The sequence below is a fragment of the Thunnus thynnus genome, chromosome 17 (genome assembly GCF_963924715.1).
Source record: "Thunnus thynnus chromosome 17, fThuThy2.1, whole genome shotgun sequence".
NCBI lineage: Eukaryota > Metazoa > Chordata > Actinopteri > Scombriformes > Scombridae > Thunnus > Thunnus thynnus.
In genome coordinates this window covers 340,478-359,186 of record NC_089533.1, presented here as the reverse complement: position 1 = coordinate 359,186, position 18,709 = coordinate 340,478, and the positions used below count along the sequence as shown (strand labels likewise).

General features: G+C 38.9%; 2 protein-coding genes across 2 annotated transcripts in view; both read right to left on the bottom strand.

Annotated features, from left to right (window-relative positions):
- Window positions 1-220: 220 nt before the first annotated feature.
- On the bottom strand, window positions 221-10,171 carry LOC137167981 (DELTA-actitoxin-Aas1a-like). Its single transcript, XM_067570371.1, has 3 exons — window positions 10,073-10,171; window positions 2,342-2,427; window positions 221-923 (listed from the first exon to the last, which is right to left on the bottom strand). Exons 1-3 carry the CDS (start codon window positions 10,106-10,108, stop codon window positions 488-490), a joined length of 558 nt encoding a protein of 185 aa, XP_067426472.1. The 5' UTR covers window positions 10,109-10,171; the 3' UTR covers window positions 221-487.
- Window positions 10,172-13,264: 3,093 nt separating this feature from the next.
- Window positions 13,265-18,709, bottom strand: part of LOC137168380 (interferon a3-like) — a 7,432-nt gene continuing 1,987 nt past the window's right edge. Inside the window, exons 2-5 of the mRNA XM_067570930.1 lie at window positions 17,391-17,465; window positions 16,806-16,961; window positions 16,581-16,658; window positions 13,265-16,299 (exon numbers count right to left, since the gene is read on the bottom strand). Of these exons, the coding sequence (XP_067427031.1) occupies window positions 16,180-16,299; window positions 16,581-16,658; window positions 16,806-16,961; window positions 17,391-17,465 (429 nt within the window). The 3' untranslated portion in view covers window positions 13,265-16,179. The remainder of the gene's footprint in view (window positions 16,300-16,580; window positions 16,659-16,805; window positions 16,962-17,390; window positions 17,466-18,709) is intronic.

The window sequence follows — 18,709 nt, the reverse complement described above, 5'->3', positions numbered from 1 at the left end:
GGATTGATTGACTGATTGATAGATTGATTGATCGAGTGCATGGAGAGAAAGGTGAGAATAAACTAGAAGATAAGTCTTGAGAGCAGACAGAATCAGGTCCGACAGGTTTGCAGCAGGTAGGAAATGTTTCGGGGGAATTTTGGATGATTTCCAGTGAGTTATAATCCCAGTTACAGATTATATGTGTGTTAATGTTTTCAAATGATGAGAAACACCTGAGTTCTATGTTGCAGCCAAATTTATAATGTAAGAACATTTAAATACCCATTTAATGCACATTTCATCAAAAGTATAAAGAATAAACAAACATTACGTAACGTCACAGTTCATCATCTCAACAACGTTGCTGATTGTCTTCATGTTCTGTTCTCTGTGGTTTAAAATAACGTGCACTCTGACAGCTTTGGAACTAAATCAGGACACACTTTCTAAAACATATTAAGTCTTTGTTTAACTGGTTATTTTACATTTAAAAGCCCCGCTATGCCTATTCAAAGGCATCTCGGGGAATTTTGAGAACTTGCACCTTGATGTCAGGTTGGTAACTGTCTGACATGGTGGCTGTGATGGTATTAAGTTTACTTTCATGAGTCAGACTGCCGTCTGCAGCTTTACCTCTGACAAACTTTCTCTCTGCATCGTAATACATCTCCTTATAAAGACCACAATCACATTTTTTGGCCATGTCAAAGACTCCCACTGCATACGAGTTAGAGTACAGGTTGAAATCAAAAGGATTAGAGAACATGACAGCTATTTTTCCATCGTTTTGATTTGTGGATCCATTCAGGAGATCGTAGGTGAAGACTCCAACAGATCCAGAGGCTGTCTGAGGAGTCTTGATGAACAAAGCGCTGCCAGATTTAGAGGGGTCAAGCGTCGGTGGAAAAGGTGTTTTACAGAATCCACTGTAAGTGTACCAACTGGTCACAGAAAGAAGAGAAACATTTTAGTGACTAAAAGACAACAGATAGATTCATTTTTGAGTGTTCAATACAGACATAATGTGTGGAGCTGGAGGCGGAGGGAAACTGCTAGTTTAGCTCCATTGAAAGAGAAAAAATAAACCTTTAACCAGACCCAAAGCAAAACCATTTTTTTAACACAATATAAAGTCAATGACATCTCTGAATTGGGCTACAAATGTATGCTGATGATACAGTTTTATTTGTGGCAGCAAAAACACCTACTGTTGCTGCAGCCAAACTAACAGACTGCTCGGGCAAGGTGGCACACTGACACTTCCTGCCAAACACTGAATGTTTGAAAAACTGTCTCTATGTGCTTCTCAGCCAGAAAAATCACAATCACAAACACTTTACAAGTGAGGATAAAACACAGTGAACGAGAGACAGTTCAGGAGTTTAAGTATCTTGGAATTGTTTTGGACCCTCAGCTAAGATTTGACAAACATAATAAAGTTAGGTAGAATCTTCAAACCTTTAGGCAAATCAGACACTGATTACCATTTCATACAACTCTATTATCTATACATGAAATGATATTTTCACATCTCTCATACTGCATAACCTCTTGGTCTCAGGCATTAAACCACTAACAAACCTTTCTAACCAAGCTATCAAAGTTCAAGAAATACCTGAGATTTCATCGTTACAATATTCTAAAAAGTATAATTTTCTCAGTTTTGATCATTTTATTAATTACTCCAACCTCACACTTACATTTAAATGTCTCCACCATCTAGCTCCACCCATCCTCAACACTTTCATGACTAGACGTCACTATACTGCCACTAACACCCGAAATACACCAGAAGGAAACTAGAATTAGACACTGTCAGACTTCCTTTGATCAACTGCGTTCTCCATTAAAGGCACAACCCTCTGAAATTCCCGACCTGCCAGTTCAAAGCAGGTTCTGGATTTTAAAATGTTTCCTACAACAGTCAAGTCCAGTTATCATGACACCAACTAGTCATTATTTGTTCATGCTAAAATGTTTTGTGATATGTTTTGTCTGTTGTCATTGATGGTTGCTGCTCTTGCTTTATTAATATATGCACTGATTTTAAACTGTAACATCTCATTTTAATGATTACTTGACCCGTCAATGCCCATCAAGGGACTGGTGTTGGACATTATTTTTGGTTATATACACATGTACAGCACATCGGACACTATTTCAGTTCAATTAACTGTGGGAACAAATTCTTTATTCCAGTTCAAAAGAAAGAAAATGAAACAATAAGAAAGAAATTGTTGTTGTGATTTACTCAATGTTGATATTGATTCTGATATCCCCAGGATTATTAGGAGAGGGTCTATGGGGGTCAAATAATGTAAGAAAAGACAGACTGGGAGAACCTGAACTATGTACTCACCGTGGGTTACACAGGGTGTACTTAGAGGTCTTATTCTCAACCTCAATGCTGCACTGGCGATGAGTGTTTCCCATGATGTCTTCAACCTGTACAGCAACACAGAACATGAGACAGATTTGGTATTGATTAAAAATTCACATATCAGCAGACACCATGGGCCTACTTTTGTGCCTGTGCATCATAGAATAGAACAGAACAGAACAGAACAGAATAGAATTCAATATGTTTAAGTTATTTAACTAGCAAAGCTGTTGTCAGCTGGTGACGTCACCTGATTTTCGGACATTTTCTCTTCCACTGAGATGCAAACATTTATTGTTATTAACCACAACTGCCTTCTTTCAGCATCTCTCAAAGGAAATCTCTGGAACACATTTTCCAATCACTTGTGTCCTTCACAGCAGATAAAGGTCATGAAATAAATAAAAGGAAAAAGGAAAGGTGGTTCGGTTAATAAGCTCACTAATGAAAGAGGTTGGAGTCAGCCAGTGGAATGGTGCAGACTGGTGTGCTGAACGGGAAGGAGGGAGTCCAGTCTGGCCTGTGTGTGTTGAATGTACCTGTAAGAGATGTGTGAATCCTAGTCGTACCTGGAGTTGAAGTGAAATGCCAAGACTATATGTCAGATGTGTCTGTGAAGGTTGCATAGCAGCAGTAGAAGCAGATCTAAAGACTTACCTACACACCTATGTTACACCTGACTTCAAACCTGATATAATCTAAGGCATACAAAGATCATGGAGAAAACAAACTGCAAACTGACAGTGACCATGGCAATGGATGGAGTGGTAGTAAGCGTTAGTGCATACTGGGGTTGTGGGTACAGTACACTTCGCTTCACTGTCAGGAACACTACCACGGTGGCTCCACTCCCCTTCAATGTGGAGGCTGCTCCATGCATCCAGGGAGTAGAATTGGCTGGAAAAGTCCAGTCAGGAGGAAGGTCTGGTCATCACCCCTGTTTTGTTTCCCACCCCGCCGGCGAGGTGGTTGGTGCCTGGGAGGTCCCGTTCTGGCGAGGATTCTGGCGTCGTTTTCCTGCCCTCTAGCAGGGTGTGGGAGGTGAGGTGACTCACCCTGGTGGTGTTCGACTTCCTGGAGATAGTTGTCGATGTGTGAATCTTGACTATCTGAGTCAAAGCATTCAACTTCGCTTGTGAGGGACAAGGAGGTGTGGCTGAGGATTGAGGGGGGTGCACCATCAGAGTGAGGGGCACCTGTGTTCATTGGGTGGGCTGATGGAGACACTTGGCAGTCATCTGGACTGTTGAGGTCGGAGACTGCATCACCAGGGGTCGCTAGGCTACTAGGTTTCATCTCCTGGTGGACTGGGGTCATCTGCTCCTTTACCTGTAGGGCTTCTTGGGGCATGCTTCGGCTGGTTGTGCCGGGAGGAGGGACCTCTTTGAGGTCAGGAATGTCACGTGGTTCCTGGGTGGCCATGTCAGCAGCGGTGCTCATCTGTCCAGTCTGACCTTCTTTGTGACTGTCCTCTATTCTCCTCTGAAGAGACTGGATCTGTGCGCGCAGGGTTCTGTTGGCATCCTATAACCAGAGTATCTCAGTACCTGAGTGTAGGCGGTCTTCATGCAGCCTGCGGTTCTCCTCCAGTACAGCCTGGTAGCTGTGCTGCAGCTGGCTCTGCTGTGCTTGGTCGTCTGGCCTCTGCGGAGCTACGGCTCCGGCCACGTGGGGTGCCTAGTGACTCATTTTGCTAGTAGTAAATACACAGTATATGACAGCTCTAACAATGTGTGATACAAAACTGCTAATGCTGCACAAATGCACAGGTGAGAGGCAGACTTGTGACTTACATAGTTGGTTACTCAAAACTGCAACCTATCTTGTCCTGACAGGACCCTAATAGTGACTCTAGCACCTAGGTGAGTAACAACCAGTTAGTGTCTATGCTAATTACTCTACAACCTATCCTGTTAGTATGTTAGTGAGGTGGTTTCAGTACCTCTGGTGAGTAATAGCTGGTTACTGTGTTAGGGGGCTAAACAACTAGCATGCAAAATGCTAACAACTCTCTGCTAACACAACCACTAGTGCACACTGTATACAATACACAACCACACTGGATATGCTTGGCAGAGCACAAGAGAAGGCAAAATTTCAAAAATTGAAATTTCTGGAAAAATAATTAATAATTCACAAATTATTAATGATTGATTATTGTGCATAAATATTGCATCTATGCTATCACAGATAGCATATGATTGCCTGCGGACGACATCATTGCCACATTTCAAAGTAAGAGCATGCAGTCTTTCTATGAGCTGTTTTTTTTTTTTTTTAATGATCAGCGATAAGTATCGTGCATCCATTGTGCATCCAGATTCCTTCTAACAGACCTAGACAAAGCTCTACAGAGCTCTCCCTTCCACATGATGACCATGATGTCCATATGAATATCATAGTGTTCCCCTCAAAGCCCTGCCGCCAAATATATACATACATATGACCATACCTACTTGACTAATACATGGATTTTTCTATCAGTGTTGTTTTGGTTTTTTGGTCTTTTGTAAAGAACGTTGAAACCATGTTTTGAAAAGTGCTGTATAAATAAAAAATGTAAGGATTTTTTCTTCAACTTCATCTGAACCGGAGAGACAGACAGCATCAACTTTCAGGTCAGAAGATGTAGACATGACATTTTAAGTCTGAACAGAGAAGCAGTGATGTTGATTTTGAGGTCGTCCACAGCAGTAGAATGAAAGCATCAGTTGTTTGTTCAACCCTTAAAATGATAAAGTGTCTGACATCACAGACTGCAGGTTTCTTCTCATCTCAGCACATTAACACAGACGCATCTTGTAGAACAAGTTCTGTCATCTAAAATATACATCAGATTATATTTGTTTTCTGGGTCATGATAAGAATCCTGCAGACCCTTTGTTCTGTCATCCTGAGACTCAGCCCATTGACTTGTGTCCTCTATACTGGACATTTTGTTCAAAATCATTTTACTCTTTTTAGCTACTCTATCAGTCCCTGCTGTATTGTAAAGAGGACATCTTGGGCTTTCCAGTGACATGTCATGTTATAGTCTGGGATGCTGAGAACATAGCAGTAAGCACATTTTATGGAGAGAGGAGAGGTAAATTAAATATTGTTTATCTAGTGTTTTTTTTTACTATGATAATCATATTTGTTCTTGTTTATTAACTTGTCAGGAATAATATATTTAGTTTTGAGAGCAGTTAAATTATATGATATTTGTGTTTTGAAATAATAGTCCTTTTATGAATGTCAATTATAGTGGACATCAAGACCATCTTAATGGTACTTAATGACTCAACATTGTTGTAGGAGATAGAACTACTACTAATAATAATACTTTTATTTATATTAACATAAATCTAATTTATATTATAAGTTTATTTAGTATAGCACCTTTCACAGAAAGAAAATTCACAAAGTGCTTCACAAGAATAAAAGCTAAAAGAACATAAAACATACAAACAATAAAAACATAAGCCACAAGATAAAGTTAACATATACACAAAACACAGGCAACTACTTCAAAGGAAAGATCACCTTTTGTTAAAGCAGAGAGGATTCTTTAGTGAGTAGTTGATTTCTGAAATGGTGTCATGAAATATATGCAAATTGCCTCAAGAATGCAAAATTTGTGCTTATTAGTATAGTCAATAGGAGACCATATCACATCGATAGCACTGGAATTGTCCCAATGATGCACTACTACCTGACTGCATTTAACCCAAATAGATTTGTGGGAGGTTTAATTGCTGAGGTTTAATATTATTATTTTTCATTACTTGGTGTTTTTTCCATCATCATCGATTTACACCTGTGCTACTTTTTCCATTACATTGACAATAAAGTCTTTGAGGATTTGGCAATGCGACAATGTGTTCGGTTTTAATAGAAAATATACTACCATCTTTGCAACCAACAAGTAACTGAAACAACCCAGAACGATACATATTCTTGTTTTTTAATCAGATTGATTGTATTCTTGGTTTAATATGACTTTACTCCTACATGCATCACATGGACTGTAAATCATTGTCAGCAGTGATGTCTCAGAAATGTCATCATAGTTTGTAGCTCATATCCAAACCAACTTTATAAGGTGTGACACAACTAAGGATAAAATAAAAGGAATATTAACAGCAAAGTAAAACGTGAATCCTGTGTAAATTGTGTAAATTAAAAGAATGATAAAATTAATCACACAAAGTAATTAATCAATGTTACCTTAATAAAGGCACCTTTGATTTGCATTTTACAAATCTGTTTGTAAACGTAAAAACAATCAGACAATCAGTGCAGCTGGTTATCAACATAAACTATGTTTTACTAAAAGATTCTGTCTCAGCTTATATTTCATCTCCACCTCATCAGATCCCACACAAACACCAACAACTCTCCTTGTGTCTCCTCCCAGCAGTTCACCTCTACGGTAAACTCACCACGGGACAAACTATCAGTGCGTCATGATGGAGAAAGCTCTGTGTTTACAGGGGATGAAAGTAGCAAATGTGATTGGCTACAATGTCACAGCCTGTTATTCACCATTTATAATATATGATAATTATCTGTCTGATCTCTAATCCAAGTGTGTCACATTTGCGCTGGTGCACCTGGCCATGAAGATACCAGAAGTGTGCAGTGCGCACTTGACTGATTGATTGATCAATTGACCTCAAACTCCACCAGATAACAACATTCATGAAAACTGATTCTGGGATTACTAAAATATCATTTGCAATATAGCAAAGTAAATGTTTTTGGAGAAATAATGTAGAGAGTGAACATTTAAATTTGTCGTCTTTCCTTCTTAGTTGTGTTCAGAAAAGTCTCGTCTGACATTCAGCGTTCAGGTTTACATATTTATACCAGAAGAGAGCAGGAAACAGTTTTCCTGTCTTTCTATTGACTGTTTCAGAATCACATATTAAAGTATTACACCTGTAAGTCATAGTGAAACCACTGTGATCTAAGTATTGTGCTGTTAATGTTTAACTGTGAAAATCCCCCAACATTTCCAAGACACAGAGACACAAGACACTGCTTAAACACAGATTTGATATTAACTTTATCAGTGTTTGACAGGTAAAAATTACCAAATAGACTGAGGTTGGTTGAAGTCAAGCGTCTCTTTAATTCAAACCGAACATATGTTGCAGACACGGAGAGTACGCAGAGTCTCCGTGAAGAATTCTGACAAGACAAAGGAAAGTCACTGCTGTATATTGATGCCCTTGGGAGGCACCTTTAGTTGTTTACAGATTCCTTCTAACAGACCTAGACAAAGCTCTACAGAACTTTCCCTTCCACATGATGACCATGATGTCCATATGAATATCATAGTGTTCCCCTCAAAGCCCTGCCGCCAAATATATACATACATATGACCATACCTACTTGACTAATACATGGATTTTTCTATCAGTGTTGTTTTGGTTTTTTGGTCTTTTGTAAAGAACGTTGAAACCATGTTTTGAAAAGTGCTGTATAAATAAAAAATGTAAGGATTTTTTCTTCAACTTCATCTGAACCGGAGAGACAGACAGCATCAACTTTCAGGTCAGAAGATGTAGACATGACATTTTAAGTCTGAACAGAGAAGCAGTGATGTTGATTTTGAGGTCGTCCACAGCAGTAGAATGAAAGCATCAGTTGTTTGTTCAACTCTTAAAATGATAAAGTGTCTGACATCACAGACTGCAGGTTTCTTCTCATCTCAGCACATTAACACAGACGCATCTTGTAGAACAAGTTCTGTCATCTAAAATATACATCAGATTATATTTGTTTTCTGGGTCATGATAAGAATCCTGCAGACCCTTTGTTCTGTCATCCCGAGACTCAGCCCATTGACTTGTGTCCTCTATACTGGACATTTTGTTCAAAATCATTTTACTCTTTTTAGCTACTCTATCAGTCCCTGCTGTATTGTAAAGAGGACATCTTGGGCTTTCCAGTGACATGTCATGTTATAGGCTGGGATGCTGAGAACATAGCAGTAAGCACATTTTATGGAGAGAGGAGAGGTAAATTAAATATTGTTTATCTAGTGTTTTTTTTTACTATGATAATCATATTTGTTCTTGTTTATTAACTTGTCAGGAATAATATATTTAGTTTTGAGAGCAGTTAAATTATATGATATTTGTGTTTTGAAATAATAGTCCTTTTATGAATGTCAATTATAGTGGACATCAAGACCATCTTAATGGTACTTAATGACTCAACATTGTTGTAGGAGATAGAACTACTACTAATAATAATACTTTTATTTATATGAACATAAATCTAATTTATATTATAAGTTTATTTAGTATAGCACCTTTCACAGAAAGAAAATTCACAAAGTGCTTCACAAGAATAAAAGCTAAAAGAACATAAAACATACAAACAATAAAAACATAAGCCACAAGATAAAGTTAACTTAACACAAAACACAGGCAACTACCTCAAAGGAAAGATCACCTTTTGTTAAAGCAGAGAGGATTCTTTAGTGAGTAGTTGATTTCTGAAATGGTGTCATGAAATATATGCAAATTGCCTCAAGAATGCAAAATTTGTGCTTATTAGTATAGTCAATAGGAGACCATATCACATCGATAGCACTGGAATTGTCCCAATGATGCACTACTACCTGACTGCATTTAACCCAAATAGATTTGTGGGAGGTTTAATTGCTGAGGTTTAATATTATTATTTTTCATTACTTGGTGTTTTTTCCATCATCATCGATTTACACCTGTGCTACTTTTTCCATTACATTGACAATAAAGTCTTTGAGGATTTGGCAATGCGACAATGTGTTCGGTTTAAATAGAAAATATACTACCATCTTTGCAACCAACAAGTAACTGAAACAACCCAGAACGATACATATTCTTGTTTTTTAATCAGATTGATTGTATTCTTGGTTTAATATGACTTTACTCCTACATGCATCACATGGACTGTAAATCATTGTCAGCAGTGATGTCTCAGAAATGTCATCATAGTTTGTAGCTCATATCCAAACCAACTTTATAAGGTGTGACACAACTAAGGATAAAATAAAAGGAATATTAACAGCAAAGTAAAACGTGAATCCTGTGTAAATTGTGTAAATTAAAAGAATGATAAAATTAATCACACAAAGTAATTAATCAATGTTACCTTAATAAAGGCACCTTTGATTTGCATTTTACAAATCTGTTTGTAAACGTAAAAACAATCAGACAATCAGTGCAGCTGGTTATCAACATAAACTATGTTTTACTAAAAGATTCTGTCTCAGCTTATATTTCATCTCCACCTCATCAGATCCCACACAAACACCAACAACTCTCCTTGTGTCTCCTCCCAGCAGTTCACCTCTACGGTAAACTCACCACGGGACAAACTATCAGTGCGTCATGATGGAGAAAGCTCTGTGTTTACAGGGGATGAAAGTAGCAAATGTGATTGGCTACAATGTCACAGCCTGTTATTCACCATTTATAATATATGATAATTATCTGTCTGATCTCTAATCCAAGTGTGTCACATTTGCGCTGGTGCACCTGGCCATGAAGATACCAGAAGTGTGCAGTGCGCACTTGACTGATTGATTGATCAATTGACCTCAAACTCCACCAGATAACAACATTCATGAAAACTGATTCTGGGATTACTAAAATATCATTTGCAATATAGCAAAGTAAATGTTTTTGGAGAAATAATGTAGAAAGTGAACATTTAAATTTGTCGTCTTACCTTCTTAGTTGTGTTCAGAAAAGTCTCGTCTGACATTCAGCGTTCAGGTTTACATATTTATACCAGAAGAGAGCAGGAAACAGTTTTCCTGTCTTTCTATTGACTGTTTCAGAATCACATATTAAAGTATTATACCTGTAAGTCATAGTGAAACCACTGTGATCTAAGTATTGTGCTGTTAATGTTTAACTGTGAAAATCCCCCAACATTTCCAAGACACAGAGACACAAGACACTGCTTAAACACAGATTTGATATTAACTTTATCAGTGTTTGACAGGTAAAAATTACCAAATAGACTGAGGTTGGTTGAAGTCAAGCGTCTCTTTAATTCAAACCGAACATATGTTGCAGACACGGAGAGTACGCAGAGTCTCCGTGAAGAATTCTGACAAGACAAAGGAAAGTCACTGGTATATATTGATGCCCTTGGGAGGCACCTTTAGTTGTTTACAGATTCCTTCTAACAGACCTAGACAAAGCTCTACAGAACTTTCCCTTCCACATGATGACCATGATGTCCATATGAATATCATAGTGTTCCCCTCAAAGCCCTGCCGCCAAATATATACATACATATGACCATACCTACTTGACTAATACATGGATTTTTCCCCCGTTTATACTTTGTGAAACAAATATCAAAAATATAGAAAAAGGTATTGTGAGGACTAAATGTGTAATTGATTAGGACATTCGTAATACAGGACAAATCAAATCATCAAAATCATCATAAATGAGCATGGTTATAAGAGTGGATTCAAAAGTGATTACATAGTTATCAATCAATCAATCAATCAATCAATTTTTATTTATATAGCGCCATATCACAACAAAAGTCATCTCAAGGCACTTTTCACATAGAGCAGGTCAAGACCGAACTCTTTAATTTACAGAGACCCAACAATTCCCCCATGAGCAAGCAGCAGGAAAAACTCCCCTTTAACGGGTAGAAACCTCAAGCAGAACCCGGCTCTTGGTGGACGGCCATCTGCTTTGACCGGTTGGGTTGAGAGAGAGAGGGAGAAAGGGGGGGGGGGGGGACAGAAGAACAACAATCATAACAATAACAACAAGCATTAGCATCAATAGCCAGGGAAGGATGCCATCAGGACTGTGAAGGACCGCGAAGGTTCGGCCCAGAACCCAGGGGTTCCTGTGAGATGAGAAAGCACAAAAAACTCCGGGGAAGAAGCAAAGTTAGTGACATGCATTGATGTTACATGAATGCATACAGATGGAGAGGAGGAGGAGGAGAGAGGAGCTCAGTGCATCATGGGAAGTCCCCCAGCAGTCTAGGCCTATAGCAGCATAACTAAGGGCTGATCCAAGGCGAGCCTGGTCGGCCCTAACTATAAGCTTTATCAAAAAGGAAAGTTTTAAGCCTACTCTTAAACATAGAGAGGGTGTCTGCACCCCGGACTGAATCCGGTAGATGGTTCCATAGAAGAGGAGCCTGATAGCTGAAGGCTCTGCCTCCCATTCTACTTTTAAAGTAGCTGTAATTAAACCTCTTCTTAAGAAGCCTACTCTTGATTCAGGTGTTTTAGCCAATTATAGACTTATATCTAACCTTCCATTTCTCTCTAAGATCCTTGAGAAAGCAGTCTCTAATCAGTTATGTGACTTTCTACATAACAATAGTTTATTTGAGGATTTTCAGTCAGGATTTAGAGGCATCATAGCACAGAGACATCACTGGTGAAAGTCACTAATGACCTCCTAACTGCATCGGACAAAGGATTTGTCTCTATACTTGTCCTGTTAGATCTTAGTGCTGCATTCGACACAATTGACCATCAAATCCTTTTGCAGAGACTGAAACATTTAATTGGCATTAAAGGAACTGCATTAAGCTGGTTTAAATCCTATTTATCAGACCGATTTCAGTTTGTACATGTTAATGATGAAACCTCCATGAAGGCAAAAGTTAGACACGGAGTTCCACAAGGTTCTGTACTTGGACCAATTCTATTCACCTTATATATGCTTCCTTTAGGTAATATTATTAGGAAACACTCCATAAATTTTCATTGTTACGCAGATGATACCCAATTATATTTATCAATGAAGCCTGATGAAACCAATCAGTTAAACAAACTCCAAACATGCCTTAACGACATAAAGACCTGGATGACCTGCAATTTTCTGCTACTAAACTCAGATAAAACTGAAGTTATTGTGTTTGGCCCTAAACACCTTAGAAACACATTATCTAATGATAAAGCTACTCTGGATGGCATTACCCTGGCCTCCAGCACCACCGTAAGGAATCTGGGAGTTATCTTTGATCAGGATATGTCCTTTAACTCCCACATAAATCAAATTTCAAGGACTGCCTTTTTTCACTTACGTAATATCACAAAAATCAGGCACATCCTGTCCCTAAAAGATGCAGAAAAACTAGTTCACGCATTTGTTACTTCTAGGCTGGATTATTGCAATTCCTTATTATCAGGCTGCTCTAACAAGTCTCTAAAGACTCTCCAGCTGGTCCAGAATGCAGCTGCACGTGTTCTGACTAAAACTAGAAAAAGAGACCACATTTCTCCAATTTTAGCTTCACTACATTGGCTTCCTGTAAAATCTAGAATAGAATTTAAAATCCTTCTCCTAACTTACAAAGCCCTTAATGGTCAGACACCATCATATCTTGAAGAGCTCATAATACCGTATTACCCCACTAGAACACTGCGCTCCCAGTATGCAGCTTACTGGTGGTTCCTACAGTCTTTAAAAGTAGAATGGGAGGCAGAGCCTTCAGCTATCAGGCTCCTCTCCTGTGGAACCATCTTCCAGATTCAGTCCGGGGTGCAGACACCCTCTCTATGTTTAAGAGTAGGCTTAAAACTTTCCTTTTTGATAAAGCTTATAGTTAGGGCCGACCAGGCTCGCCTTGGATCAGCCCTTAGTTATGCTGCTATAGGCCTAGACTGCTGGGGGACTTCCCATGATGCACTGAGCTCCTCTCTCCTCCTCTTCCTCTCCATCTGTATGCATTCATGTAACATCAATGCATGTCACTAACTTTGCTTCTTCTCCGGAGTTTTTTGTGCTTTCTCATCTCACAGGAACCCCTGGGTTCTGGGCCGAGCCTTCGCGGTCCTTCACAGTCCTGATGGCATCCTTCCCTGTCTATTGATGCTTATACTCATTGTTATTGTTATGATTGTTGTTCTTCTGTCCCCCCCCCCCTCTTTCTCTCTCTCAACCCAACCGGTCAAAGCAGATGGCGCCCACCAAGAGCCGGGTTCTGCTTGAGGTTTCTACCCGTTAAAGGGGAGTTTTTCCTGCTGCTGCTCATGGGGGAATTGTTGGGTCTCTGTAAATTACAGAGTTCGGTCTTGACCTGCTCTATGTGAAAAGTGCCTTGAGATGACTTTTGTTGTGATTTGGCGCTATATAAATAAAAATTGATTGATTGATTGATTGAACTTGCTGCTAACATGTCATTCTCCAGTGAAATATAGACACTCACAGACATTTACCAGAACAAACACACACACACACACACACACACTCTGAAATGTAGACTTGTCTAAGGACAATTAATATTGTATGTTGATGTGATGTGTTGATGATGTGTGTATATCATATGTGTGTTATTAAGAGCTTTAGTTAGACTTTTATTCCACTGTCTTTAGCCAAGAAATATACAACCAACATAATTCCATCATCCTTGATAACACTATCATCATGTTTAGTACCATGCTGCTTGTTTCACTCTCAGAACACTAAAGATACTATCAAAGATGTAAAATTGGGAATCATGCAATTGTTAAATGTTCTTTACTTTGATTAAAAGAATAACCACATTCAGGAACTGTACCTGCCTGTCCATAGACAGGAGGGGGCTGACTCTGCTCCCCCAGGATGCACCTTCTGGGCAGGCAGACCAAAACGTTAAAACAGAGTCTTCTTATCTGAGACTCTAGGCTGACTTTGTGCTGGCTGCTGGTTTCTTCTTGTTTTTATCTTTGTCCTCCTCCACTATGTGACTTCGTCTTCACTCGCTCAGTAAGTTCTATTAGATCCTCCAGAATATCCTCCATACAAGATTGGACCATTTCATCACACTGCATTTGGACAGTCAGCTTCCTCTGTGAAGCCACAACTCAGTGAACGTCCTACCTGATGATATGAAGAGCTGCAGTTCTACTGCAGAATCTAAACTCCATCTATGGTCGTCTCCTCAGTGCAGGTAGTCTTGCTTTACAGTTTACATTATTAATTATTCATTGTCATTGTGGGTGTATGTGATGTGCTGTTGAGTGTAACTTTGTATTTTGTATTTTGTATTTTGTGTTCTGTGTGTTTTTTGCTTTGTACTGTTTGTTGTTGTGCTGTTGTATGTTTTGATTGTCGGGGGACTGCGGATGTAAATTAGCTTTGAGCTAACTCCAGTGCAGTGCATCTTTAATGTTAAAAACTGCACACTGTCCCAAAAAATAAATACAATAAAATAAATAAATCTTGCTTTCTGCCATGCAGGTGGAAAGCTTGCATTTTGCTAGTCTGAAGATGTGATTCAGAACAATAGGAGTGAAACTTCAGACATGTAGAGTCATGAGTTAAGGATCAAACAAGGAAAGCCTAAACCAGCAGCTCTCTTCCAATGGGAACTTTTCAAATCTGGACCGGCCCGATTCAATCATCACTACAAGATCCAGACTCCAGTTTCTCACCCCAGCATCGGACTCCATTCTCTGAACAAGTTTTTTTTCTTAGTTTTTTTTTTTTTTTGGCCTATTCTTTTCTATTTAATGATTAACTTTCCTGCTCCTACCATGGGGGAAACTGATCTCTTCCAGTCAGCCAATTGCAAAGCTTAAAATCCAGGATTTCAAATTCAATTCATCCCTGACTCAGCAAACATGCCCATGCAGGCCCACTGTGGGTATGTGTGGGTTTAAAGGAAAATATGTGTTGTAGTGACAGTGTGAAAGGGTCTCTAAAATTGACAATCTCAGACTCAGTTAATCTTACAATCAGAACACCATGAGAGAGACAAGAGCTCACTTTCAAATCTCATTTAGTTTCTCTTTCTGTTTGTCTGCAGCTGCTGAGATAAAATGTCACTCTGGTTGTGCTTAGAAAAACAGGAAGGTCAAAGACTGAGGAACAGCTTATTGAAAGTCACTGACTTCACCTTGAAGTGAGAAACTTATGACTGTCTTCAGTGTCTGCATATACAGAATACTGTCTGAGGACTTTTTATTCCTGATTCAATGAGTTTTCTTTTAGCTTTTTGGATTCACAGAAATTCAGGATGATTCACCTGACTGATGGACAGTCTTTCAGCGCTTTGTTTTTTATCGCACCATTTTATATTAAGGCCTGAACCTGCTTTAATATAAGACAGCTGTAATTATAAGATGATCCAGTCTGCCAGTCTAATGGAGGTCTATGGAGAAAATGCTGTTTGGGCTGCTGGGAGGTTTTCACTGTAATACCACCAGCGACCACTGGGAGAAACTGGCTGCAAGGCTGAGCGGTGGAGGCGTATCCAGCTCTTATTATACATACATGAGATCAACCCTCAGATGTTCATGACTCCACCATCTTTCCTCCAGCGCCACCCTCAGGATAGACTTTATATGAGCAGCTCCACTATTGGTCAGACTCTAAGAACAGATAAATCCTCAGGATGCTGTTTTTTCTGTCCAACACATGTTGTTTGTACCATCAGCATCATGGAACCTGATAAACAGTGATGATGTTGGAGCTGCAGAGTATCTGCTGTCTGATTGGCTGAGACTGGCTAGTTAGAGAATGATGTCACCTGTCAGAGAGCTCACTGCAGTGTGATGATCACTCCAGACATCATCTAACATGAATACGCATCACCCGACTGCTGCAACGTGCTTTGATCACTAAACATTAAAAACATATTAAACAGAGCTGCAAAAAACGTCTTTATTGTGTCAGTTTGTAAAATGTTTCCAGTTTTATGTTTTCAAGTAAAATCATACAAAATGTCTTTAAATACAAAACTGTCAGAAGACAATAAATAGTAAATAAATAGTAAATAAAGTAAATAAATAAACAAATAAATAAATAAAATATCAGTGTTCTCACAGAGAAACATGATGAACATGAAACAGACAGTTAGTGTGGAGACGCTGCAGAGCGCCTCCTGCTGGTGATGATGGAGACCAGCATCTCCAACTGGTCCAGGTGCCGTTTAGTTTCCATCCTGATCAGCTCCCAGTACGCAGTACCGCCCCCCTGTATGCAGTACACAGTACTACAGTTAGTACACTCAGTACACACAATACTACAGTTAGTACACACAGTACTACAGTCAGTACACACAATACTACAGTTAGTACACTCAGTACTACAGTCAGTACACACAGTACGACAGTCAGTACACACAGTACTACACTCAGTACACACAGTACTACAGTCAGTACACTCAGTACTACAGTCAGTACACTCAGTACTACAGTTAGTACACACAGTACGACAGTCAGTACACACAGTACTACATCAGGACTTGTACTTACCGTACGGTGCAGAGCGCTTTTTTCCAGTCTCTTGTAGTATTTTCTCAGCAGGACTTTAACTGGTTTTTCAATCGAAACCTGAAAACAAAAACAGTTCCGAGTTTAATTCTGCAGTAAAACCTGAAGCTGAAACTCTGACAGTCTCACTTAAAGCTTCAGGTGAAGTCAAACTGCTGACAGGAGTTAAAGTGTTTAAAGTATTTTTGTAAGTATTTGAGTACTCACGCATTTGTTGAGCTCCTCGTTCTGTCTGTCGATGGTGATCAGGAAGTTGGTCTCCTCGTTGGTATTCCAGGCAGCGGAGGAGCGGTTGCCGTGGTGATAGAGATCAGAAATAAGCTTCAGACTGTCTCTGATGAACAACAGCTGGGACTCCAACACCTGGACAGAGACAGACAGCTGTGAATCCTGGCTCTCTGATTGGCTGACAGAGCAGAGTGTCATCAGCGTAACAGTTTGTTTGTTTACTACAAATTTCACATGAAACAATAAGGACATATTTATGAACACAAGTCCGTCTTTTTTTGAATCTTGGTTCCAAAACCACATTATTCTGGTGGATCAGGTGTTTAATAACTGTGACATCGAGGGATTATGTAAAGGTTTCTGGTATTTGTGCTATTTATGCAACAACTGGAGGTTAATCATCAAACTGTGAGATGAATATTTTCATATTTTATATATTATGTTGTGGAAGAAGAACTTGTGATTGTTTTATGTCAATGAAGAAAAAAAGTTGTGTTTAGATGTTTGTATGTTAATGTGTGAATAGTAACATACAGGTGAAGCAGTCAGTGTGTGTGACAGTACCTGTGTGTTCCTCATGCTTTGGTAGAGATCGTATGGAAAGGGAACTGGACTCTCCTCCTCAGTCAGCGGATCGCCCTGAAACATCAGCACAGTGACTCAGCTGTGTGTTAAACACAAACACCAATAAATATACAACGATTTTATGTGTTAGTGAATCTTTGCTGATTTAATTAAAACAAAAGCTTCCTAGCACTAAAGATGAAAACACACTAACAACACAACAAACAACACACTAACAACACAACTAACAACACACTAACAACACAACTAACAACACACTAACAACACACTAACAACACACTAACAACACAACTAACAACACAACTAACTACACAACTAACAACACAACTAACAACACACTAACAACACAACTAACAACACACTAACAACACAACTAACAACACACTAACAACACAACTAACAACACACTAACAACACAACTAACAACACAACTAACAACACACTAACAACACACTAACAACACACTAACAACACACTAACAACACAACTAACAACACACTAACAACACACTAACAACACACTAACAACACACTAACAACGCAACTAACAACACAACTAACAACACAACTAACAACACACTAACAACGCAACTAACAACACAACTAACAACACACTAACAACACAACTAACAACACAATTAACAACACACTAACAACACAACTAACAACACAATTAACAACACACTAACAACACAACTAACAACACAACTAACAACACACTAACAACGCAACTAACAACACACTAACAACACACTAACAACACACTAACAACACAATTAACAACACACTAACAACACAACTAACAACACAATTAACAACACACTAACAACACAACTAACAACACAACTAACAACACACTAACAACACAACTAACAACACACTGACAACACACTAACAACACAACTAACAACACACTAACAACACACTAACAACACAACTAACAACACACTAACAACACAACTAACAACACAACTAACAACACACTAACAACACAACTAACAACACACTAACAACACAACTAACAACACAACTAACAACACACTGACAACACACTGACAACACACTGACAACACACTAACAACACACTAACAACACAACTAACAACACACTAACAACACAACTAACAACACAACTAACAACACACTAACAACACAACTAACAACACAACTAACAACACACTAACAACACAACTAACAACACAACTAACAACACACTAACAACACAACTAACAACACACTAACAACACAACTAACAACACAACTAACAACACACTAACAACACAACTAACAACACAACTAA

Bases quoted from the DNA above. Each gene is read 5' to 3' on its own strand.
- LOC137167981 (XM_067570371.1), bottom strand. From the start codon at position 10,108: ATGTCAGACGAGACTTTTCTGAACACAACTAAGAAG. The intron at 2,428-10,072 runs GTAAGACGACAA...GTTGCTGTACAG, and splicing joins TTCTGAACACAACTAAGAAG to GTTGAAGACATCATGGGAAA. The intron at 924-2,341 runs GTGAGTACATAG...TTCTGTGACCAG, and splicing joins TACACCCTGTGTAACCCACG to TTGGTACACTTACAGTGGAT.